Below are 25,604 nucleotides of genomic sequence, written 5' to 3' on the forward strand. Positions count from 1 at the left end.
ACCTAGATGAAACATCAGTGCCTCATGCTTCCAGTGTGTACCTGAAGCCAAACTGCAGTTGGGTCGGTGACACAAGTTTTCCACATAAAAAAGAAAGCCAGAATGACTCAGATGACCAAAGCTTTTGGTATTTGAACCCCTCCCACTATTTAGTGAAGTTCCCAATGACAAGCATGGCTGATGGAAACATTAAAGGCTCCTGCTAAGGATTTTACTATTGATAGTTTTTAAAGGCTTTTTTACCATTTTGGAAGTCAGTTCCAGTTCTGGCTCTTTCTCTACAATAACCTGAGACTTGCTAATACTCCACTCCTTCCGCTTCAGTTTGCTACTCCGGTTATCACCGTCATCTTTCATGGGCAGCTCCTCAGCTCTGGAAGCTGTTGATATTCTTCTCTCCAAGAGAGGTTCCAGAATAGATCTGTAGCCCACACCGAGAGTGAAAAAACATGAAACATTAGTCCATGAGACGTGTAAAGTGCTGTCTGCTAAAAGCTGTGATCTCTTAGTTTGAATAACAGATTACTGCAAAACACTCAGCTCTGACCAAGGCGTTTTCAGTGAGATTTGTGCTCCTAAGTTACTCCAGCTATTTGCCAGACCTGCATTTTCTGCTGAACCCTGCCACTGAGCCTGTTGTGTGACCTCGAGCAAGTCACCCAGACCCCCTGGCTGTCACAGATGCAAACTAAATGCACAGAGAAGTGACATCAGGAAATCTTTCCATGTGTGGCAGCTACAAATAGGTAGGAGGAACAAGTACCATATGACTGAGCATCTCTTTGCAGACCACACCAAACTAAATTACCTGGCAGTATCTTACAGCTCTGTTTCCCAGTATTCCTGGGGAAGAAATACAGTGCGCATCTGAAATACACTGCCTCCACCCCTCTTCAGTATCGTATAGGTAACTGGGACTTCAGAAACAGTCAACTCCCAGAACTACCCCTAGCTGAGCTTCAGACCCCCTGTAAATGGGAATAACAACATTAGCTTCCATTTAAAGTTTGACGTGTGTAAGAATTCCTATTGTGTATGGAATAAATCTTCTTTTGAAGAGTAATTAATTCTGGCAAAGGCACATCCCCACCCAAGTACATCCCAGGTAAAAGCTGATGATTACTAACCCATCTGAACCCGGTCTGGAAGAAGTGCTATCAGATGACGTGGAAGATGAAGAGACTACAGAAGAGGCCACAGATGTGACAGAGAGCCGTCTCAGCGTGGAGGACATGATATAGGGCAACACCACAGAGCCTGACCTGCTCTGCTTCCTTTCGGTGAGGGAGGGAGGCTGCAGACAAACATGCGTGTGATAAGTCATGTAACACTAACTCACAAGTGGGAAAGGGGAGACTTGGGTTTCTTTAAGGCAGGACACTAAACACCCAGATATGCTTACCAAAGTGATCACACCATACTGCTTCTCTACCTTCTTCTTCAGCTCCTTGAAGCAGGCTATCAGTCTGTCATGCAGAGGCTTCAGCTGCTCTGTCAGCTTCTCACCGTGGATCCTAATGCCTTCTGCCAACAATGGCATCTGAAAGGAGAAATAAAAAGAAGCTACAAAAGGACAAATCAGCTCTCCTGTTCCAGGAATGAATTTTCTGTGTATGCTCCACATCTCAGATACACTTAAAGGACATAAATCAACGCGGTTTGAGTTTGCAGAGGCAAAAAAAGCAGCCACACAGTAAGGAAGCTCAGCCACTGACTCGTACCTTGACTGTTCGAGCTCCAGGTGTTCAAGAAATGTGAACACTTTCCCCCCCTACACCTATGGCTCTCTCTTCCCCACTCAGATTCCATATTCTGCTTTAGAAAACAGAGCATGTTAAATGCTGGAGTATCACTTCTTAGGCCCTAAAGCTGTGTGACTGTGAGGTAGCTTTAACTGGGCCCTGTTGTGTAGGGATATGTACGGTTGCAATCTGCACTGCAAGAAAACAGGGCAGTTTTTCATTGCTATGCAGGCCAAGAGAGACAACATTCAGTGCTCAGACTGACAGAACATTAGGTCTGATGATTTCCTGAAAAGGTAAAAGCTATTTTGTTACACTCATGAAGGAAAAATCTATGCCCCATTGGCACCTACTTCAGAACAGTATTTTAGAGCAATGCAAGGCAAATGGAACACTCTAGGCCACAATTTCAGAATACAGCAGCTTCCAGATTGTTCTTATGGCATTTATCTCCATTCTCTCTCCAAAACAATGATGCTGGAAAAACATCTGCACATACAGTGCTCCCCCTTCTTCCCCACTACTATACCTGTAGAGCAATGAGTTGCTTGAGCAGTTCAATTTTATCTTGATCTTCAGGATGTTCTTGAAGATACTTCTCTGTGAAAAAGGCCTGAAAGCAGAGACGGAAAATGAGACAGACACCACATTTCTTCAGTTCCAACTCCTTCTCATAGAACAGCATTGATGTGAATAACCCACGTTACATCACTTCTTGCACAAGTGCAAGCAGCAGATCCTGTCTCTTGAGTTCTCACTTTCAAAAGGCTCTTTTATTTTTAGCACTCTGTGACCTACAGTACACACCAACCACCTCAGCAGCAGAAAGCTGAACAGGGCATCATCTGCCTGCAACTTCCTTAAGCTCTGTGATTGAGGCTCTTAAGTACAATGTTATCACACGAAGCTTGTCACAAAGGCACAGCAGAAATACAGGCTGCGTTGAGATTTTTGACTCGTGGTTTGATTCAACAAAGCACCTTTAGTCCGTGCTTCTGATGTGTTTAACCTTTAATCAACAGAATCTGCTCTCGGTTTAAAGTTGAACAAACACAGGACGCTTTTCCTGGATTGAAGCCTTAAAATGGTGCCAAGTCACATGAAGTGTATTGAAAACGTATCACAATTCCTGGTCAGAAGAATTTCATTTTTCTCTTTCCTAGATAAAACTCCTCATAATTTTTCATCTGGTTTGAAAACACGTCCCTGCTCCATTTCAGCCTCTGCGTTCCACTAACTGGACTGTATGTACAAGTGTTTATAGGCCTAGAGGTACGATTCTGCAAGAGGCTGATGTCAAGAGGAGGGCAGCCTCTGGAAGGACTAATGGGTAGGTCCCAGAGGATTCTTCTTGAAAGTGTTTAATTATTGCAAGAAGAAAGAGCACGTTAGAAACACAGACTTTGGCTTTTGGCTACAATGAAACAATTAAAACTCAAGATTTTAGCCGCCCACAAAAGCCAAATGTTCTGCACTGATCTGCAGCTGAAATAGGAAAATATGAAGCAGAAATGAGTATTTCCAGATGTGCTTCAGATACTTTGTGTTTCCTCGTTTTAACTGCTTTCCCACTTTCGTAATTCTAAACTTTATGTCAACCTTAATTCATAAAATGGGAGGGTTTAGGGCCAAATTCAGCCCTGGCAAAGCATACGCAGCTCCTCTGGAATCAGCAGAGTTAGACCCCAGATAAATCAGACCCTCTCTCATGTAACTTTTGCACTTCATTCCATGTGACTGGAACACATCTGAGTAGAATTAAAATGTGTTTTAACACCATCCACTCAGTTTATGGAAATGAGCAATGTATTTTGTGCTGGGAATACCATCATCAGATACTGGGAGTAAACACCTCAAGTTAAACATCACGGAAAGGGAAGAACATGCATTCAACTGAAGTCAACTGAATCACAGAATAAACCTGGAGAGGAAATACTGCTTTTTTCCTGAAATATCTGCTCTTTGCTGCAATACACCAAAGACAGATTATCTGCTGGAAAGAGAAATCCTCATTTGCCTCACCACTCTATATTAGTTCTATGGAGAAACACGAGCTCTTGCTTTCCTTTGTCACTTGCGCTGTGCATTGGGCTGACCAAGCACCTCAATGCCCCCATGAGGTAGGATCATGTTATTAGCACTGCCATAAATGAGGCCCAAAAGAGCTGGATCATTCATTTCTGCGGCAACGCACAGCACTAAAACTAAGCACTAAAGATGTGGTTGTTTCCCACCCTGTAGTCTAGGGGAAATCTCTCATCTTTGCTCTTTTCTCCTCTTCTTTGAGCTCTGAACACACAGATACAGCTACAGAATGCACTAAGTCTGAGTAGTAGCTGAAAACTGAACTTGAAATCTCCCACAGAATCATAGAATCAACCAGGTTGAAAAAGACCCTTAAGATCATCTAGTCCAACCTTTACCCCACCACTAAGCCGCGTCACTAAAGGCTTCAATCCAGGTCTTCAATACTGCAGAGGTCAACAGACTGAGCTACACATGAAGTGAAAAGAGACCTTTTCGTAGTTGGTATATCCTCCCATCACTGCTGGGTCCACAATCCCATTCAGGAGCATAGAGAGAGGATGTACAGGAAGACTCCGGTCCCAGACATGCTGCTGCACGATGTTGCTGATTTTCTCATTGGTTAGCTCCATCGTTTCTATGGCATTCTCCAAGGGGCTGATCTCTTCCTGATGGAAAGAAGAAACAGAATAAACCTTCATCTGCCTCCACTGAATATGAAGGTAAGTAACTCCTCATATACGAATGGCAGCCTAACAGTGGAAGGACTACTTCTCCTCACTGCTGCAAGACTCTTTACTTCATGAAAGATTAGAAGGGATTAGACCCAAGCCAAGTGCAGAACTCACCGTTGTAATATGTTTCACTTCAAACCACTTGAGGATGCCTGGAAATGAATACGCTGTTGTGTAGGTTGTCCTTTCTATCCACATGTTCTAGTTAGAGAAGGAAATAAAATTCCAAGATGTAAAGAAAATATTGGTCTTGCAATTTAATTCTCTTCTGCAGTAGAGCACAGAGGCAGGCTTCCAGAACGAGCTGGCAGGACTTACACAATCATTCTGGGGTGGAATCCAGGGGGGTTTGCAAGAAATACCAACTCTATTGCAGTGGTATCAACATTAGCAGCAGCAGGCCCTTACCCTCCGTGTGGACCACTACCAGCAGGACTGCTACTATGGCATATTTAGTGTGAGTTATACGCAACATGCCCAAACACTGCACATGAGCAACACTACACCTCATAGGCAGCAAGGACAAAGGTGATGACACTACATCCAAGGCTCACTCTCCAATTTAAACCTTAGAAGTTGGCCTAAAGTTGAACTGCTCCATCACAGTTAGTGGCTGGCCTCCCCATGGATGGCTACACCACTCACAGCACAATATTTATGGATTCCAGATCAAGGATTTTGAATGTTACAACTTCAGCTGTGGAACCCCTTGACATTATCACATCGCCCTTTGTTTCTCCTGCATTTTTAGTACCAAAACTCCACTGCCCAGGTGGAGGGGGAAAAGTGACAGTGCTGCTCAAAACACCACCAACAAAATACAGGTATAGAACTGTTTGCTCATAGCTCAGACACTCAAGACAACTGGCATTGAAAGCCAAGGACTCACAGCAAACTCGTTGTCAGGATCTTTCTCTCCTTTCCTGACTGGTCGGGAGTGTGTGAACTGCTGCACCTCGTTTGCTCTGTAGTAGCTAGAAAGAAGCAGAGTAAATGGTGAGTCTTCTCACCTCCCATCCTCCTTACATTAATGTTCTTCTGCTTCCTCTCAAAACCAACCAAGTTTAAACCGGACTGTGAAAAGATTTACACAGGACACAAAGGCACCTCCTCCTCTGTGCCTGGGCTAGTTGAGAAAAATACAGAGGAAAAGAGGGAAAAGAAATTACTTTAAAATCTGTTCAGGAACAGGTTTATCTTTGTAATTAGGTGGCAGGTTCATCACAGGCTTCACAATAAAGCATTGCACATCTGAGCAGCTATAGTTAAGGATGAAAAACTGCTGGAAACCAGGAGAGGGAAGGAAATACCCTCCCTGTTTTCCTCAAATGTCAGAGACTTCTCAACAATTCCCTGTGCTCTTGTCACGTTTGAAGAAAAACACTTCCTAGTTCATCAGCAACCATGGGCATTCTATTGCTTCTCGTAGTTTGTCCTCTACTTGTGAACTAAAAGCCGCAAAGATAAGGGCTGTACAAATACTTCCAACTACTGAAAATCCCTGGCGGGATGCTTGGGAAGCCTCGGTGTTAGTGATTTCTGCTCTGGAGACAGGGAACAAGATTCTGTCCTAGGTTCTGTAATGGATGCGTCTGTCTCTCTTCTCTCCCTCAGCACCCCATGGTTATTCGTCAGATTTTTCCATACAGTGAAGGAGCTTCTCCTTCTCTCCCACTTTTTAGATGGATAAAGCTAACTGAAGAAGTGGACTGGTTTCAATCAGTGAATGTCTACTTCATCTTCAGCTTTCGCATCTGCAAACCATGACAGATAGTAAAAGTAAATTAGTAATAGTATCCCTAAGCACAACAGCTTAACAGTGTTGTTCCTCCAGAGTGGAATTGAAGGCTTTACAGAAGTAAAAACCTGTATGGAGAAGTAAAGCATGAACTATTTGATTCTCATTCACAGATTATTCCTGCGAATCACCTCCCAGTTGCCCCCTGAAGTGGCAGTGTTTTACTGGTGGGCAAAGTAGTCCTACACATCCTTTATTTCACTGCGGGTAGTTCTGAGCAGTATTTGGAAAGCAAGGACAAGGTCTTTCTGCCCACACTGATGAGCCAGCTGGATACCAGCCAAATCAGAACCCAAGCCCTCATAGCCACGCTAGACTGAGCACTGAGCCCAAGCTAATACATTCTTTCTCTCAGGAGAGCTTATTAGCTTGGGCTCCATGCCATGCCAAGTGTGCTCTACAGCTTCAACTCAGAACTGGTGGAAGACTCGTGTTTAGGTATGTAGGCATTCCCCAGGGTGGTGCAGAGCCCACTTGGTACCTCCAGGACCCTATTCTGAAACAACCAAAGGAAGAATGAGACATTTGATCACAAAAGAGTGAGAGAAGATTAGAAGCAAAAAAGAGCCTGAGACAAAGGAGGTTAAAAAAGCATGAAATTAAACCACACTGCAGAGCCATCAACGCCTGCCTAACACAACAAGAGATTTGGGCACTCCAACTCTTCATCTTTTCTGAAGGTGTTTGTAAGAGTCCGAGAAGAAACTGTACCAAATCCAAACTGTGCAGCTGCTCCCCTTTATAGTGGGGCTATGCCAAAGACCCGGAACCAAACACCCCCAAACTTTTGGAAGAGTTCAGATCTGGATCCAAATTTTGCAGTTCAGGTTCATCTTGAGCCAAACCCGTTACAACAAACACAAACAGATGCTAAGGAAGTAGTTGAAACAAAGCAGCAACAGAAGAGGCATTTTTTGATACCAAGTTTGGTCTTGAATGACTTTTAATTTCCTATGTGGATTTAGTGCTTGGCAGGCTTATTGCAAGGGAAGCATCTGGTATCACTGCTTGAGTTGTGCCTTTGTGCACAGACTTTTAAGGCCAAAATGGACCATCAGATTCTCTAGTCTGGCCTGTGTAACACTGGCCTGTAGAGCAGAGGCTGGAAGCCCAGTAACTTGGTTGTTACTGATACACATCTTCCAGGAGCATGCCTCCTGTCAATTGGAAGTCACAAACAAGACTCTTGCTAGGTTGCACTTGGTCATGCTCACAGTTAAGAGAAAGAGGACCTTAAGCCTTAAGTGTGCTCCGGGACACACAGTTTGGAGTCCCACCAGCATAAGGAAAAAATAGTAATAATAAAATCGTTAAAAGTGCTGCTCACCCAACAACTTCCACCATCAAAATCACATCACACTGCTTGCAAAATGGCTTTGAGGCAATCAAAAACCAAACCAACTACTCCCTAAATGCTACTTCACCGCAAGCAAGAAGAGAACATACTTCCACTTACTTCACATCTCACTTCCACTGCCTGTATTTCACCTCTTAACCTAGAAGGACCAAACTGGAGCACACCTACTCTACAGTAGTGATCACCTGCTTGAGAAGGTGGCACGAGAAATCCTGACCTGCCATTTGTTAAGGTTTCATCCTAACAGCAATTTGTTTAACTCTGACAACAATATCAAGCTGTCTTTCACTATGTTTTAAGGTCACTACTGCAATTCTGGATAGTCTTATTTTCATGCCAGTCCCTGCCTTCAAGGTCCCCCTGGTGCAGTAAGTTCCTTGCTTATTATTGTTGTTTATCAGTTCTAGGAATTGGTTATTCTAGGCAAGAGGCAAACCATGAATGTGCCAAAATGTATTTGAACCAAAGGATACACTGTTTAGGAGAAGACTTGATCTCTTCTCCTGGAGGGGCAGTGCTGGTCATCTTCTCTGCACTAGGGAACTGGGTCAGTAGCTTCAGGTTGAAGTCCTCCCTTCGTTCATACTCTTTGCCACGATAGATGAAAATCTTATTCTGTGGGTAGCAGAAGAAAAAGAGAATTAACCGGAAACACAGCCATGAGCAAGAGCTTTCCAAACACACACAGGGAATCTCAGGTTTAGTTTATACGAAGGGCTGTCTCCCGGCTTAACAACCAGAACACGTGAGAAGAAACACAGGCTGGAGTGAGAACAGGAGCAAGGCCCTGCAATGGCAACCTCGTATTTGCCTAGGAAATTCACTGTTCCACACACATTACTGAACTCGTTCGTCCTTTCCAGCACTCTAAGCACATTCAACACATGAAATCTCAGTCAGGGGGCTGATTTCAGGGAAGATAACGTGTGGTTCCTGGAAGGGATGGATTCAAAGCCATGACCTGGAGATGAAAGCCCCCGATGCCATCCGGTTACACAGTTCCAAGTTAACATATTTCTTTTTTATTAAGCTTGGCTTCCATTTAAGGCCAATAACTTCTAACAACTCCAGTCTGAAAATGTGAATGTTCCTTCATTTTAAATCATAATCAGGGATATTTTCTAGCGTGCTGCACCCTGCCCATCTGACTCACTTTGGCTGGATTCTTGTATTATAGTTAGCAGAGATCCAGCAATGCTCAGCAGCAATCTCAAACAGGAAGCACCTTTGCATTTTAATCCTTCTGTGTGGGACAGACTCTCACTAATGTGCTTGAGCATTGAAATGATCCCTGTCCTGAAAATAAGGTTGATTCAGGCTGAAAAGCAACAGGATAAATTCTTTACAAGCTACCCATTGGCACAAATATGTATGTATGAATGGCAACAATCATATTTCTGAGGAAGCCTCCAGGGCACAAATACAAAGGTAGATTCTGTTTTAAGTCCTTATAAGAACATACCACTCACCTAACAAACCCTACTGCAACACACTAGCTTTATTAAAGCTGGTAACACAAACAGATCTGGTCTCTTGCTTGTCTCTTTTTATGCACTGAAGTGTTTTTAAATCCTTCAGGGATTTCTCTCAGAGGAAAAGGAGTTTGCATCTCGGAAGCTCTGCAAAAGTACTTTTAGGGTACCCACTACCCCAGAATGTGAGTGCTGAAGCATTCTTACCCGGAGAAAAGAAGGGAACCCCTGACCATAGTATCCAACAGCGAAGTACTCTGGCTGAGGCCTCATTGCCTTCATGATGTTCTCATAAAAAGTAGCTCGTTTCTTCTGAAAAAGAAAAAGGCCCCAGCATTTTCCCTTTGGAGTATTCAGGGACACGGCCAGACTGCAGCAACATTCCCAGCGGCCACTGCTGATCTCTTAGTTCTCCCCTCCAGAATACGTTTGACAACTGCGCTTTGATACCGTGTCTCCTACTTATCCATTTACTTGGTTAAATATTTGGTTTTCCTGGGCCAGAATGAACTTCATCTCTTGGTGTGCAGACATGAGAGCAGTGCCACGGCTTTCAGGACACCAGGACGACACTGGAAATCCTGAACTACAGCAGCACAAATTAGAACTAGATATGTTCTGAAACTGAGCAGACACAAATGGTGACAAATGTCAGAGAACTGGCAGAAAGCAAACTGGGCAGATGACTCTCATATGAAAGAACATAAAGACCATCTGGCTTAACATCTTTAACCGCTAAAAAACATCATCCGGAACCAAGACGATTCTATAGTGCTGTGCTCGTGCACAGTAGTTTTACCACAGAACTAACAAGGTGATGAGATTTATGCACCGTGCAAATGTTACCTTATGTGATTAACACCAAAAATGCAAAACATCTGCATATGATGTTGTCATGCTAATTATGAGGTAAAAACCGCACACTGAAAAAAGAGTATGAAAATATTCTTCTAATATTAAGCTTTATGAAACCATGGAGATTACGTTGGTTTGTTTTGTCACAGAATCATGGTTTGGGGTTGGAAAGGACCTTAAGATCATCCAGTTCCAAACCCCTGCCATAGGCAGGGATGCCTCACACTAGACCATGTCACCCAAAGCTCTGTCAAACCTGGCCTTGAACACTGCCAGGGATGGAGCATTTACCACATCCCTGAGCAACCCATTCCAGTGCCTCAGCACCCTCACAGTAAAGAACTTCTTTCTTATATCCAATCTAAACTTCCCCTGTTTTAGTTTAAACCCATCACCCCTTGCCCTACTGCTACAGATCCTGATGAAGAGTCCCTCCCCAGCATCCCTGTAGGCCCCCCGCAGATATTGCTGTCTTTAACATAATGTATTTTGGGCTTATACTGCCCAACAATATTAATTTAAGCAGTCAGCAGAGAATGGAGAAAATGGAGAAAAAAGTGTCTTACCAGGAGATTCCCAAGTCCCTCATAATCAAAGACCTTGTTCTCATACATGTCAGCCAACTCTTTGCTTAGTTGAATGGCTTTTTCCCACATCTCCATGGAGGGCAATGGGAGGCAGGTGGGGGAAGAAGAGCACAAGCAACATAAAAGGCTCAGTTAAAAGCATTCATTACCAGAGATAGGTAAACAAAGCATTCAGCTGATTCTCATTCAGGCAGCACTTTCATGCACTGCCAACTTTCCCTCAGCCTCCACGCTCTACGTTTCTTGCAATCATTATTACAGCCACACAGCTCTTTTGATTTGTAGATCTGAAAGTGATTTACAAAGGTTTCCACTGCTGCTCCTGATAGAGAAAACTGAGGCACAACGAGGTGGAAGGACATGTCTAAACTAAACAGCAAGGGAGGAAAGCCCAGGTGGTCTCCTCCTACACTAAAACTTCATTCACTGCATCACGCTTCCTTGTGTTTGTCTCAATTAGCTCTGGTAGCACCATCTATCCAAAGTGCAACCAGCATAAGCTCAGTATCAGCCAGACAAGCCATTCTTACCGCAATGCAAAAGCCATTACCCAGAAAAAGGAAGGAAAACACCAGCAGGTTTTTTCTCATCTGTCCAGTATCTTGAACAGGGTTTTCAGTCCCTATTAAAAAGCCAGCCCTAAGCATCAAAGGCCCATTATGGAATCACGTTTGCTTTTACTGTTGAAACCAACTTCAGCCAGCTACATTCCCCAAGGCAAGGATTTAGCGGTGAAGTGTAAGAACACTGCAGAGACACTCACTTTGCCCCTGTCGAAGAAGGAGATAATTTCTTGGTAGAGTTTCTCCTTGAGTTCCTGCTGTGAGTAGACACAGTAGCTGTCCCTCTGCAGAAGGTGAGCGACGCACGGCTCTTCAGACCACTGGTACAGAAGAGAAAAAGGCAAAGTTGAAAGAACTGGAACATTTTGAGGTCAACAAATCCTTACAGTGGAGAGACCCAGCTTCTGCAGGGATGCATTCAAGACAAATCCATCAGCAATGCAAAGGGAGAACAAGGAAATTTTGCAGTTAAGTTCTATCTGCAAAACTGGTGTGATTTTGGCTTAAGGTTTTATGCAGAGCACTAACTAGACGTGCATGCTTGATTCATCTGTGGAAGACGTGAAGAGGTTGACAAATGCAAATGAAGACTGCTTAGGCTAATGCCGTTTGCAGTGTTCACACAGAAGTGGGAAAAACCCTGTACTATGACCTCAAACATGGACATTTTCTCCCAGCTCACTACAGCACTCTGTTGCACCAAGAGTATGGAACAAATTGATGCTAATAACATCTTTATTTCATCCCTTTAGCTATGTAGTCAGAACATGTGAGAGAAGAAACACAATGAACACGAGACCCTAGGGAATGCAAACTCACATTAACAAAACCAGGTGAACTGTTTAATCTGAGCTATTTGCACTTCGTTTCAAACCCATACCCTGACAGCGGAAACTGAAACTGGCTTCAGTGTAATACCTGGAGCAGCTCTGCGTGCAGGAGGAGAGTGTACGCTGCCTCTGTGTAGTTCTCACAGTCTGTGTGCAGGTCCCGGAGTTTATACAGATACCTAAGGAAGCAGAAAGCAGCTGTTGATGTGAAGGACACTGCATCAGTGCACAGGACACCAAGAGAAAGAAAGGCTACACATAGAGGTTTCTGGAGGGAAACAGCCTACCTGATATAAATGTCCTCTCGCTTCTTCTCCTTGTAAAAATTCTGCCAGTAGAAAGAAGTCAAACTTTCATGATGTGAAGCACCATGGATTTGTGTGATCATCTCTAGGTGAGTAACTTAAGCATCAGGTTTAGGTACTTCAAAGATCTTTGCTGTCATTTTGCCTACTTAGGTGCATTTATCCCTGTAACCATCCCTTTAACATGAGGTGGGGCTACTATCATCTCTAGAAAAGGGGGGAGTCAAAGAGACAAAGTGACCTGTCTGAAGTTATACAGGCTCTTTGCAGTGGAATAGGGACTTAAGCCCACATTTCCCAAACTATCAGCAAGCCATCTATCCTGCCTGTATTTCAGGGCTTCAGATTACTATGGAGACAAGGACTTGATTTTGGACTGTATTTCTTTATATTTTATAGCTGTTGATAGATGGTAGCCTGATTTGGGCCCATCATTATCCAGAAATGGCATAAAAAATAACTTAAAATCCTACAAAAATCCTTCAGAATCCACAAAAGCCAGGTCAGTAAAGCAGCCCTTCAGACCCAGCCTTCCCCATACCAGCACATTGACAGTGCAGCTCATGCGGTTCTCCTTGCTCTCATCATGCATGATGGTCCTGTAGTCCAGCAGGTTCTCCAGGAGGCTGCTCACCAGCAAAGCAAACACTTCTCCAGATGCAGAGAGGTATTTATGCTTCCGACAGTGCTCCAGGAGGCTGCAGATACACCCAGAGGGACAGAAGGGTAACCTCAGGCAAGGGTCTGAGTAATGGTAAGCAGAACTTCAGTGTAAATCACCCAAACAGTTACTCAGCTACGAGTCAAATACACTCCCTCAAGAGAGACTCTCATAGTGCCAAAGAGCACATCACACCCACGGGCCTGAGATACCCAAGTCAGGCAGGTCAAAGTGTGTCTTACTGATCAAAACCCTGGGTCCTACTCTTGGTGTTAAAAGAAGGCTCTGATTTTGCTTTAACTCCGAGCCTCCTGTTCCCAAGCTTTTCCACTTACAAGCTCCCTGCCAGTTTGGCACCCGCCTCTGGGCTTTCAGCGCCAAGTTTAGGGTAGCTGTGCAAGCTGCTGCTCCAGAATAAAAGCATCATTTTAAGGCAATCAGTCTCAGAATACCCACAGAGCATTAAGACCACTGTCTCCCTGTTCACTGCAGTAATGAATTAGAGGGTTTCTGCACTAGAAAAATAGCCAACTGAGCTGTGAAAAAGTGCCTCCACGTGCTTTGTAAGACTTACAGTTTCTCCAGCAGAATCTTGTACTGTTCATCCCCTCGGCCACCCTCCACTTCCTGGTCCAGCTTGGTTATCAACTCATTTTCAAACTGAAAAGGCAAAAAACCACAATCCAATAAAGAGCAACTCTCAGGAGCGTGGTCTGAACACTAGCAATGTTTGTGGCTGGTGTCTCTGAACCACCCCACTGTAAGATGCTGGTGTTACAAGCCCAGCTAGAGGACGCTTTCATTGCTGGACCACACTAAAAATGGTAAGAAAGCAAGACAAGATTGGACCAAAGAAATACAGTCCTTCCTCTCTCATCCTACAGTCACCGGAAAGCCATGGTCTGGGGTAATCCTCCCTCTTCTCCCCCACCATTAACGGTTCAGTTTTGCTAGGATGCAGAAGCATTCTACCAGCCAGCTTACAGCATGGTCATTCCCTCACCCTACAGAAACTGAACTACCGCCATCAGTTAAGGGCAAGTCACAACTTGTAACTGCTAATTAAAGCAACTTCTCATGAAGCAAGAACCAAGTCCTGTGTGATTATCTGTCTAGCCATGAAGGTATGCCCTGTTATGTGCAAGCAGGTCAAGTACACAGTCTCAGTTGTAGCTGTAGCTAGTATAGAAATAGCACTGGAACGGAAAATCCATGCCACATGCATCCTGCTTCCTTCTACTGATTCCAAAAACCCCCAAGACCCTGGGGCCAACCACACCAAAGACAGATGACCCCAAGGGAAGAAAGATCCCATATGCACACTGAAGCTGGGGTCTAAGCTGGTGTGAGGATGGTGCTTAGGGAGACGCACGTCACATTTGACAAGAGTCTGAAACGCCAAGGTGGCTGCCTTTTGGATGGATGGCTTCAACCCATCTCCAGGGAGAAGACTGTCCACAGCATAACTACAGTGTCCCCTGCCTGCCAGTTGAGATGTTAATGCCTGATATCCCCAGAGGAAAGCTGGAAGAATAAGTCCTTCGAAACTGCAGTGAAAGCTTAACCTCAGGGCAAAAGTGAAGCTCCTCTTTTTCCTTCCTTACTTTCTGGTGCTTTCTCAGTAACAATAAAAGGTAACTTCTGGAGAAATTAGCACAGGGTTGGAACTCAGGGATCCAGGTCCCGTTCCCTGCTCTGTCCTTTTACTTGTGTATCCTCAAGCAAATTGTGTCTGTCCTTTCTACCCCTGTTCTCCTTTCCATAATGATGGCATCAATAGTCATGTGTTGTCAAATCTGAAGTCAATGAGGGATTAGTCAGGACATAACCAACTACATAGTCCTAACACTGGCCTGTCCAGCCATTTTCTGTAGAGTAACTTGCATTTACTGCCAAAGATCTGTCTTGGGGGAATTTATATTGTTATTATAAATGGAAATAGACATTATCTTTCAGAGTACTCTCTCAGGGGCTTCAAATTGCTTCAAAACGTAGATGTGGGCATTCACACATGTGCAAATGCAGAAAGCTATGGAAAACAGGAATTCATTCATTATCTAAGTCATGCAAAGGTAGTCAGGGACAGAAGAGTCCTGACTCCTACAAACCACAGAACTTCCCAAAGCCTATGGCACGAGGCTTGTTTTGTGTGGGGTTTTTGTACTTGTTTTCTTTTTCTCTTCTCCTTGCCCAGTGCAGAACATCTGCACTGAAAATACCAGGCTCCCTTACCATATGGAAGTTTCCGTTCCCACTGAAGTTGAACTCGCACTGCATCATATCAAAGAAGATAGGAATGGTGGCTTTCCGTAGCTCAGGCTCTGGGACCAGGGTTACCTCCAGGATTGGGCCTACCATTGCTGGAATGAACTTTATTTTGTGGGGACCTGCAAGAACGCCAAAGGCAGACACATCTTAATGGCAGGATTTGGATATTCAAATGTTTAAGCACATTATTCCCATAAAGTAAAGGCCATAAACCACAGACACTCTACTTGGAACGTGTATTTTATGTGGATAATGGCTACTTAAGGTAGAATCAACACGTACAGCTCTAAAATTTAGCAGCAGTCCAAGGAAATAACTGAACTGAGCTGCGTGCAGTGCTGCAAATCACAAAGGCTCTCTGGAAAATCATACTCTTGTCGTTTGCATGGCAGCACATCCTTTAAAGGGAAGCTAAGAAATTCTCTCAACAGCTTCTGCAAGCTATTCAGAGAGAAAGGAAAGAGATTTTGTGTGCTGGAACAGCTGAACCTTAAGCGTATTTCCCCACATTGAACATGAGCAGCTTTCATAAAGTAATAAAGGATGTGAAACACAGCTTGGGAGCTTGGATAAAGACAATTCTTTAGCTGGAACTCACCCAGGTTATACCACATATCCCTTATTTTGAAGCCAATTTCTTTCCTCATGTCCCCATACCTAGAAAAAAGTGTTAGAAAGAAAAAGCTGAAAGAGGCCTGAACACTGAAATTACCTTTCAAAGCTGCTGAAGAAATGAATGGCAAACCCAAAGATCTATCACCCTCTCCTTAAAACAAACAGCACACACAAACCTGAATATGCTGAATAGCAAGGGGTCTCACAGACTCTCTTCCCTACTAAAGGTCTACCAAGAAATTCCTCATTATTACAGACCTTTTGTTAGATGTTCACCTCATCCTTTTAATTCCTTACCCTGCCCAGCACTAATGCACAGGGAAAGAGAATGGCCATGGGCCAATGTGACAGAAGACTGCAGAGTTCCCGAGGGCAGAACAAAGCTGCAGCCCTGCTGCTTCATGCAATTCTACTGAGAATTTTGTTGTATTTCATGGTTTTCCCTAAAGCTTTAACTGCTGTTATCGAGTCAATGCAGCAATATTGAATCATCAGGCATCCTAAAGCTGTCATTATTGCAGACAAAAGATGGCAAACTTTAACTGTGTATACCCTAGCAAAATTCCATGTCAAGTCTACAAAGACATTTAGGCACTTGATTCTAGCTACATGCAGAAGGAACAGCTGCTCGGTGTCTTTGTGAATTTGGCCAAGTTACTAAAAATGACTCCTTTTGGGCTGAGGAATGCCTCTGAAGTGTTCTTCTTTCAAAACAGAAAAAGCACAGAGAGGGGACTAAGAATTTGTAGAGCTTTTAGGATTCTTGCTTATCTACCTTCTGCAATGCAGGAGGAACTGCATCAGGTATTGCTTTGGGAACTATGGCAAGACTTTTATTGCAGACCTTACAGTGGAAAGAATCTTCTGGCAAGGTGCTGAAGTTCAGCTCAAACAACTTAGGATCTGCCTGACCAGACTGATATCCACAATGTAAAGACTTGATACCTGTCCTGGTCACTCCTCCCTTTATTATCATTCATTAATCAAGTACTTTCACAACACGCTTCATCTCATTGTAAGGTTGTACGGGTACGTCTGGAATGGTACCAAAGCAGCTTCTTCAAAGCAAAGAGACCTGGCAACTTTGTGCATGGAAACTCACTTCTTGATAATTTTGTTGCGTTTGGCTTGTGAGAAGGTCTCCAGCTGGAGGGATTCATGAGTGAGGAAGGCCACGGCCAAATGGAAATAGTTGTTCCAGAGCTGTGGAAGAGAAACAAGTCTAAAAGAGGAGAAGACAAAGGAAAAGCAACAACCAGCTACAACACAGCTACACAGCCCCAGATGCTGTAGTGTTAATGAGGAAGGGTACCCACAGTGAGCTGGCAGATGAGTGTGTTCCCAGTCATCGCAGGCAAGCCACAAGCACACAGCAACTTCAAATTTCTCACTCCTTTTAGCTTGTACTTGCCAACTAAAGGCAGTGACAATGGTATCCCCATACAGTATTTTTAACTCAACCAGTCAAGTACAAATCAGCTATACTCAGCACAGTGCTAAACTTGACCTTGGAAAGCCTGCAGCAGTTGTATTCGCTTGCAACTTACTGCTGCACTAACCACAGTTCTGTAATTCAGAGCTGCTCTGCATTCTCCTGCTTCGCTGTGAAAGACTACAGACATTTTCCATCTCTACATATCTCTTAACAGGGGGGTTTATTTGTTCTTCCTGCCTTTCACGACCAGGGGCCACAAGAAAATCCAAAACCAATGGAACTATCACCTGGAGTTCAAAACTGGTTTGATCCAGAAAGAAACGGTTGAGTACAGAGGTAAACTGGTTCACCGCCCGCAGGAAAACCCTGGAAGAGATAAAAACGATAAAATCGAGTAAAAGGTGGCTAACACCGGAGCTCTGGGTTTAGGACTCCTACATGTAAGCTCAGGAGACAAGAACAGATGCTCGCTGCTGTCTCGTGGACAGCAGGTTTGGGCCATGCTTTGCTGCCCAGCACAGCAGACAGCGAGCCAAAGCCATTCAAATTGTACAGACTTAACAGAAGAATGACTCACATAAGGCCAAACAAAGCCCACAGCAGAGGGCAGAAGTGAATCTAAGTAGTTCAAGTTCACAGGTAGCACACTAAACCCTAGACCACTCATGTCCAACTCCAGCTTTATGTTTCCCATGTGATTCCCTTAGAATTGAAACCAAAAAGGCTTCTCTGGTTTATGTTGTGCTCTTCAGCAGATAAGTGACTGGCTGAAAGACTGCATGGTTTTAGCTGTGTGCCTTTGGGCAGGAGAAGAAAGAGTTCCAGTTCCAGCAACAGAAATGGCAGTGCAGGCACTGCAATGTACTGAAATCTGTTTTAAATCACCCTGAAAGTGTAAAAGAGAAAAAGGCTTTGTGACCCCAGGGACTCACAAGCCTGCTCGGGTGAGTCCCCCTCCATTCAGAAGCAGAAAGGTTCCAAAGCAGTAACAAGACTTAAAATAGCAGCAACTCGGTACCTGCTCTGCATCATATTCATGACCATCCAGTCAGCTGCATAGACATTTTTTCCAATCAGATCCTTAAACATAATGAATGTTTCCATCAGGAAGTCCTGTTGGAAAAATGAAACCCACAGCCCATCAAGTTGAACATGGTAATCTTTTATCCACAGGAAAATGCAGATGTTTCGACTGCATTGATGAACAGCTGCACTGATTAGCCATCAATGCGCTGCACCTCCTAAGAAGAATCTCTGATTGTGTGGGTATATCCCAATAACTAAATTATTTCTGACATCTCATCCATCCAATTACAGAAGGAGGAATAATTCCACAGAACATGTTGAGCTGTTTAATTAAATCTGTCTTTACTGTTTTGCATTAAGCTGTGTTGTAGGGAGCTCTGGTGCACAAGTTGGATTAAAAAGCAAAACCAATATTCAAGGACTTGTTTCCAAATGACAGTACAACAGCCCTATGCAGTATCTTCCATAAAGATGGAAATTATAATGTATTTTCCCTTCCCAATTAGTTAAGTCTTTTCTGGTCCAGTTTAAGAAGGATCATTTAAACAAGGTAGAGAACACGCTTTCAGACACATAGTTTAGGACATTACTGGAGGAAAAGACTTGTTGCACAAACACTAAACTGCTCCAAACAAAGCTATATCCCACCTTAAGACGTGGGTAAGGCAAGGTTGAATTGTAGAGCAAGAAAAAAGGAAAAGGAAAAAGAAGAGAGATAAGCAAAAAGAGGTAATATCAATAGGATTGATCTCTATATTGTGGTCTCTACAGATATAAATGGCACCTATGAGCATATAAATGGCTTCTGTTGCCTGCAAAGACATAAGCATTCAAAAATGAGAGGGCCACAAAGAAGGTCACATGAGACATCACCACCTTGCAGAGATCATCAGGAAAATCAATCCATCAATCCATCTGTTGAGCTGAAAAGCTTTCTCTAGAGAATGGCAAATGACATCGATGTAGAGAGAGAAATGGGCATTTGGTGCTGCCTCAGTAAAAATCCTTTAGGCATTATTAAATCAGAGCTTGACGGAAGGGTCTGGACCTGACATGGGGCACCTTGAAGGTATGAGTTAACTTCTAACAGTGTTTAACCAACCAAGTAACAATGCCCTGGCAGGGCTGGAAACAGCAGAGCAAACTCAAACCAGCAACAACAACAAAACCAAACCCAACTACTGCAGTAAAGCCAAAGACAACGTTCTGTTGGTGTTCACAACTACTGCACCCCCACAAACACGGGCTTGCTTCAGAAGATGTAAGGATTCCACATCTCAGGAAGCATTTGTCTAACCTTACACCGGATTTCAGTTATGATGGTCTCCTACCCAAAACTGCTCTTCAGGAGAAGGAAAAGCTCTGAACTGAGGCCAAATCAATGTGTAATTTGTTTTGATTCTGCCTTGAATCCACCTTTATCAAAGTCCACAAAGGTGACTTCCTAGCACTCTTCCTCCTCAGACACAGTGTTTCTATAGAACCCCACTGAAAACCTTCTCATCCATTTTCTTCACGAACACTAAGAGAATTCCTAAATCAACTTGGTTTTGTCTGTTCTTCCTTCACAAAAAGTTACTTGGGTAATAGAGAAAGCCAGTCTAAAACTGGATGATGAGTGCTCTACAACGCAGCCGAGTCGCCTTTTAGATGCAGAAGTGATAAAATGTGTGTCCTGTAGGTGGCTATGTTGCCCAACAGATTGCAGTTCCAACTGCACAGGGAAACAGAGATCACCTTGCCATCCAAAATGAATGACAAACACTTTCTTGTGGGTTTTGATCTGGCTTTTACAGGAAGAACACAACTCCAGGCCCTTCCTTGGCAATAAGCCCTTCCTTCAATAAGAAATAATGTCCTTCCTTCAATAAGCAAGCACTACTAAGCTGCACAGCAAGGAGTAAGGGGACAAAGAAGCCAGCACAGTTGCCGTGTCATGCTTCAGAGACTTGCCTAAATACTGGGTTCAGTTCTTGTTCTGGGCAGTCTGAAGGAAAATCTGGACACAGCTGTTAATTCTAAGGGCTTCCAGAAACATAAAAACTGAATGTCTCACCTGGTTTCATACTGAAAGTCTCTGGGGACATGAACTGGACACAGTTTTCAACACAAAGGGAACTATTTGCATTGCTGCCCACTAAAGCCAGACTAAAGCATTTAATTAAAATCTAGAGGAGCAGAAAGAATTAGATAAAGAGAAGAGGACCACAAAGAGATACAGTGACAGCAAGAGAGGGGGAAATGCTTTTTCTCTTCCATCTCCATTCACTTTTCTGGTTCTTTTACTTTTTACTTGCACAGACTTAAATAGTCATTAAAGATGCTTTTACTCAATGCTACAAATGCTGTTCTCAGGCTGCACTTAGTGAGCAGCATCCACTGTGTATACCCAGCAGGGTGATGTCAATGCACCCTCAGTGGCTGAGGCACTAGGTGCCCATAAGTCATTGCTGATGAATTCAGTATAATCACTCCAAACTGAGCACGATAACTTGAAATAACCTTTCAGAAACACAGTGTAATGCTTTATGGACTGAGCTAATTCCCCAGCCAGGCTGACTTACAATAATGTCCTGCCTGGTTTTGAAAGTATTGATGTAATGGCTGTAATGGAAGTCATCCATCTGCCTCAGGATGGCTGTCATGCAGGCCACAAAAATACCCTGGAATAGGAAAAAAACAGACATTTGATTATTTTCCTGCATGAACCACTTCATCATATTTTAACGGCCTTTTCCAACCTAAATGATTCTATGATTTTCAGATTTACTACGTCCAACCGTAATTCTCATGGCTGACATTGGGAATAGCATTAACTTGACCTTAGAGTTATTAAAAATAAGATATTGTTATATATGCCCAGCTCTTGATTTTTCTATCTTTCTGTAGACGAAGCACAGGGCAAATTAGAACATACCAACTTGCTTATATGTTCTAAGATGCCACATAGTGGTCAGAAAGGCCCCTTAGAGATGCTTCATTTAATCCTATTCAGCCAAGGTGACAAAAGAGCATTTTTTTCAGCAGTGACTCCTTGTGTATTAGAAATTGCACTGAAACCAAATTCTTTGTGCACAAGGGCCCAAACGCACTTGAAATCACAGCTGACTGTGACTCACTTCAATCTGCTGCTGGAGTAGGACAATATGTATCCTAATACCTGGTCTCAGAAAACCACCAAAAGCCATGTTTTAGTGGCACAGAAGCCCTGCAGGAAATGGAAAGATGATTTCATAAACCACTGCTACACGCTGAAATATCCCAGGAGAATAAATTCCACTACAACAAATGGTAAAGTAATAAGTGAAGCAAGTAAAAGGCTCTCACTATGTGCGGAGACTGCCTGCTCATTCCAATCACCGTGCGGTTTATTCTCCTCAGCAGGCGTTCCATGATCAGCTGGATGTGGACAGCAGTGGGCCCCTGGGGACAGTCAGTGAGGAAAAGCTGAGACAATTCTTAATGTACACTCTTCTATGCTGCCCTGACAGTGGTTAACTGTTATTAGAGGATGCATAAAAGGAGATCTGAGAACACCCAAGCAATCAATTTGAATACTGTTAGGTATGCACGTGGTGGAGAGCTAGCATAACCGATCTATAGCAGCTTCATTAGTTCATCCTGGCAGAGCTAAACCAAAGCTGGTGCTTTGCTCTGGCTTTGTTTCCTCTTCAGTTCAAACTATTCTTTTCACAGCAACTTTGAATCAATTTCCACGACTAATGTGAGGTGTAACTGTGTTCTCCTGACTGAATAATGGTCCTTGTCCCTATTTCATTGCGAAATGCAAGGATTTTTACAGCTTCCTCCAAAGAGTTCAACAAGCCACCAAAATACCCAGGAATAACATTCTGGTTCCTAGAAAGGAAAGTAATTGCTTTTTGTACTGGGTGATACTCACTAATTCAGCCTTTCATGGCTCCTTCTCAGACACAGCTACTTTATGTGCAAAGAGATTCAAAGAACTCTACAGCAATGCAACCCAATTTCTGCCAACATCAGCAATTTGGCAATTCCTTAGAATTCTTCAGAAAACTTGGTAAGTCTTCAAAGCATAAGCTGAGAACACTCCTTTGCCATAACTTCTCAAAAGAAGAATTAACCTTCATTTGCACCCTTGACAGTTGATGCTCACCACATCCTTCCGATCCAGGACTTCAAGAACATTGCTAAGTAGCTGTGAGCAGGCCTCATGGTCAGGCTTGTTTGAGTTGTCATCCAACTGGCCACTTAGCTGATCTATTAGGAGTGGCAGAAGAGCATCTCTGCACTCTAAAAAAGGAAACAGAGCACCATATCTTGTTGGTCTCAGCATACTTGGGCACCACACAGCAGCTTTCTGCTCAGAACTTTATCTTGAACACCAAAACATGCTTAAATCCGCATGAGTTACCACTAACAGACTAGAGAGAGTAAAACAAAACCTGTAATCATATGTATTGCATCAAACAGCACACTCAGGCCTTCTGCCTCCTTCTAAATCAAGAGACTGCATTAGGATCATATAGTATTAGGCACTATATAAAGACTGAACAGCAAAAAAGGCTGTTCCATGGAAAGGAGCATGTCTAAAGGTGGATTTAACAGTAGGCTACTGGTGACGACTGATATAAAGGACATGGGAACCTGAAAGACATTTTTATGGGTGCATGGCCCCATGCAGAATCCGGAGACTCTGATCTGCTACTTACCAGCCTGCTTGAACAGATCACTCTCGACTATCTTGGTCATGCAGTTCAGCTTCTGTCGAACTAACTGGTTGTCAGGAATGCTCTGGATAAACTTGCTGAAGAGGACACTAGTGTGCAAACCACAAAGCAAGCAGATGGTCAGTGTTTTCACCAAGCTGATTCCATCCTACACTTGCGCTGTCCTGCACCTCGGCAAGTCAAGTAGTTTTGTCACTGTGTGGACACGTTACCTGCAAGGGGGCTCCAGACAAATTACTATGGAACCCAAACTTTTGCAGGCTTAAACCTCCTAAAATGAAGCTTGCATCTCAAGAAACAGGAGAAATGAAAGCAGAATTGTGCAAAGCTTTAGCAGACCACTGCTGAAACTTGAACCACTGCTACATACAACAGCAAAAGCGCATCCTTCCAGATGCCCCTTTCATCAGGAGTGATGACTCATTTCAGTCTGAGATTCCATTAAATTAAATTCCATGTACATTTGCTGTCTGTCTACTGTTTAGGAGCAAATTATTTGTGTCAGAACAAGGAAGCATGGCTTGGAGGTTCTGGGCAAAGCTATGAGCCCCAAAGAACAGAAATCCACATAGTGTTGTCTATTTCCTCAACAGATACAACTTTTGTTTTCCTGACCAAGGCTTTGCCTTTGCCACATGCTTCAGTTTACCTCAGGACTCATTAAGATGGAACTTGCACGTTTCAATCTATCACTTCTCAGCCCTCAAATCTGGGTTTCCAGTTAAATCTTCAAGTGTCGAAGGGATGCACAGATTCCTCTGAACTAAAGTGACCTCCCTTAAAGCCCTGCAAGTGCCTTCTCAAATTCACAGAGAGTATGGGCAGCATCATGTCATAATCAGAGTGGCTGCTCCTAGGAAAGTCTCCAACATTCTTTCTGACAGACAAGCAGGGTTTAGAGGACAAACAAAGTTACCTGAGCTCAACAGGGTCAAATACTAGTTTGACATCATTTATGATGCTTGGCAAATACTTTAAAGCTGCACCCTGCAAGAAATAAAAACAAGGACATAAAACACACATGGAAACTGAGTTAGATGAGTCAGTTCATTCTAGAAGGGTGTAAAGTCTCAACAACAATACCCATAGTTCACATGGCAAATCCAGCTTTTGTCAAGAGCAAATATGTGGACACCTGTAGAGAACTGGCTTAAGATCAAATTTATGCATCCAAAGAGCCTCCAGCAATCAGACATCTGCAGTGCAGGGTGGAAAAGGTGACAAAGGAAGGACCCAAAGCCAAGTTCTTTTGTTTCTGCAAACATCCTACAGTCCCAGGGATTAAGCTCCCTACAGCCTCATATGAAAAGCACTACTCAAAACTAAGTTCTGTGTACTTTAGTATGTTCACATACACAGTAGTAAGTTATGTAGGTAGTAGTATGGCTTCCATAAGTGTAGCATGCAGACAACTAGGTGCAACAGCAATGAAAGATCTCTGTTCTATGGCTGCTGCCAGATACTCTGACTGCCTGAGAATCAAAGCTGGGCTTTAAATTACCCAAGTGCTAATTAAAAGTTTAGAATCAATCTTTCCTTCAAACAGAGAAGAGCATGTTGGCTACAAGAACTGAAATAATGCAATCTAAAGGCCTCATTGCCTTTAGCAATTTAGCAGCCTGATTGCACGGCTGCTCTCAGAGCACAAACAGAAGGCTCACAATCCGGCTGACACCAGATGAACAAGGCTAAAATCTAAAATAAATTCAGGAACCATTTGGTTTTTCATTACTTTCACTCCCAGCATCCCTGAGTTTTGCACTAGTTTCACATTTCTATCTCCATCACCCTCAAGCTTGGTGTTACTGGTTGAAGTGTCTGCACGCTGCAGTAGATGACATCTTCACTGGCTGTTAGCTTTCACCCTAGCAGGTGCTGAAGGGCTTCCAGCAAAGCCATGGCTCTCATCTTTATTTGATCAACTTTGGGGCTTAAATATTCCTTTCCTGCCACATACAGCTCATTAAAACAGACAGAGGTGGGGTGTGACTCATCTGAATGGGTTTTATGTGCCTCAAAGCTTGTCCCTTCTTCTCACCCCGCTCCCTCAGCTGTAGCCGTTAATAAAAGCTCTTCCCTTGCCCTGCACATCATGCATACCTTAATCTTGACAGCCTCTTCTAAAGGCCGGTCCATGAGGACATTGAAGGAGAGGAAGAGCTTGCGTATTGCATCATTAAATTCATCCCCAGCTTCACTTTTCCCATAAAACCTGCAAAGACCAGCAAGGGCTAGTTACACACATAAATCTAGGCTAACAGAGTCATAGTAGCTGAAATATGATGTTATCCTATGGAACAACATCTTAATGCCGTCTCCTTCTACAAAGACATGAGCGTAAAAAATGGCATTAGGGATTCTGCAGTGATTTCCTGCTGAAATCTGTTCTAAGGGAACACTGCACTTTTCAAACTGCCATTGCACCATATTCTGCTTGGCTTCCAAGAATCAAGTAGCTCATTCTCTATGAAAGAAAAGAGCCAAAATGAACATGAGCAAAGGACGCCAAACATTCACAGCAGATCTCTGAAAACATGTTTTGAGGGTACAGCAAAAACACTGTCATTGACCATGTCCTGTTTGGACATGGTATCAACACCACCTCTCAAGTAACTGTGGGGC

The 25,604-nt window shown here is 43.4% G+C and overlaps 1 protein-coding gene across 1 annotated transcript in view; it reads right to left on the reverse strand.

Moving 5' to 3' along the window:
* DOCK5 (dedicator of cytokinesis 5) overlaps positions 1-25,604 on the reverse strand; it is a gene marked incomplete at both ends in the record, with an annotated part of 68,875 nt that overhangs the window by 5,074 nt on the left and 38,197 nt on the right. Inside the window, 27 exons of the mRNA XM_080634607.1 lie at positions 244-421; positions 1,128-1,294; positions 1,403-1,540; positions 2,272-2,355; positions 4,259-4,435; positions 4,616-4,702; positions 5,391-5,475; positions 5,671-5,752; positions 8,130-8,271; positions 9,336-9,440; positions 10,550-10,639; positions 11,334-11,453; positions 12,052-12,142; positions 12,251-12,291; positions 12,810-12,966; positions 13,504-13,589; positions 15,162-15,316; positions 15,796-15,854; positions 16,915-17,015; positions 17,535-17,613; positions 18,266-18,360; positions 20,838-20,936; positions 21,601-21,696; positions 22,409-22,545; positions 22,965-23,071; positions 23,899-23,969; positions 25,083-25,194. Coding sequence (XP_080490733.1) covers positions 244-421; positions 1,128-1,294; positions 1,403-1,540; positions 2,272-2,355; positions 4,259-4,435; positions 4,616-4,702; positions 5,391-5,475; positions 5,671-5,752; positions 8,130-8,271; positions 9,336-9,440; positions 10,550-10,639; positions 11,334-11,453; positions 12,052-12,142; positions 12,251-12,291; positions 12,810-12,966; positions 13,504-13,589; positions 15,162-15,316; positions 15,796-15,854; positions 16,915-17,015; positions 17,535-17,613; positions 18,266-18,360; positions 20,838-20,936; positions 21,601-21,696; positions 22,409-22,545; positions 22,965-23,071; positions 23,899-23,969; positions 25,083-25,194 — 2,941 coding nt within the window. The remainder of the gene's footprint in view (positions 1-243; positions 422-1,127; positions 1,295-1,402; positions 1,541-2,271; positions 2,356-4,258; positions 4,436-4,615; positions 4,703-5,390; positions 5,476-5,670; positions 5,753-8,129; positions 8,272-9,335; positions 9,441-10,549; positions 10,640-11,333; positions 11,454-12,051; positions 12,143-12,250; positions 12,292-12,809; positions 12,967-13,503; positions 13,590-15,161; positions 15,317-15,795; positions 15,855-16,914; positions 17,016-17,534; positions 17,614-18,265; positions 18,361-20,837; positions 20,937-21,600; positions 21,697-22,408; positions 22,546-22,964; positions 23,072-23,898; positions 23,970-25,082; positions 25,195-25,604) is intronic.

This window comes from Psittacula echo, assembly GCF_963264785.1.
Source record: "Psittacula echo genome assembly, chromosome: 25".
NCBI classification, from domain to species: Eukaryota; Metazoa; Chordata; class Aves; order Psittaciformes; family Psittacidae; genus Psittacula; species Psittacula echo.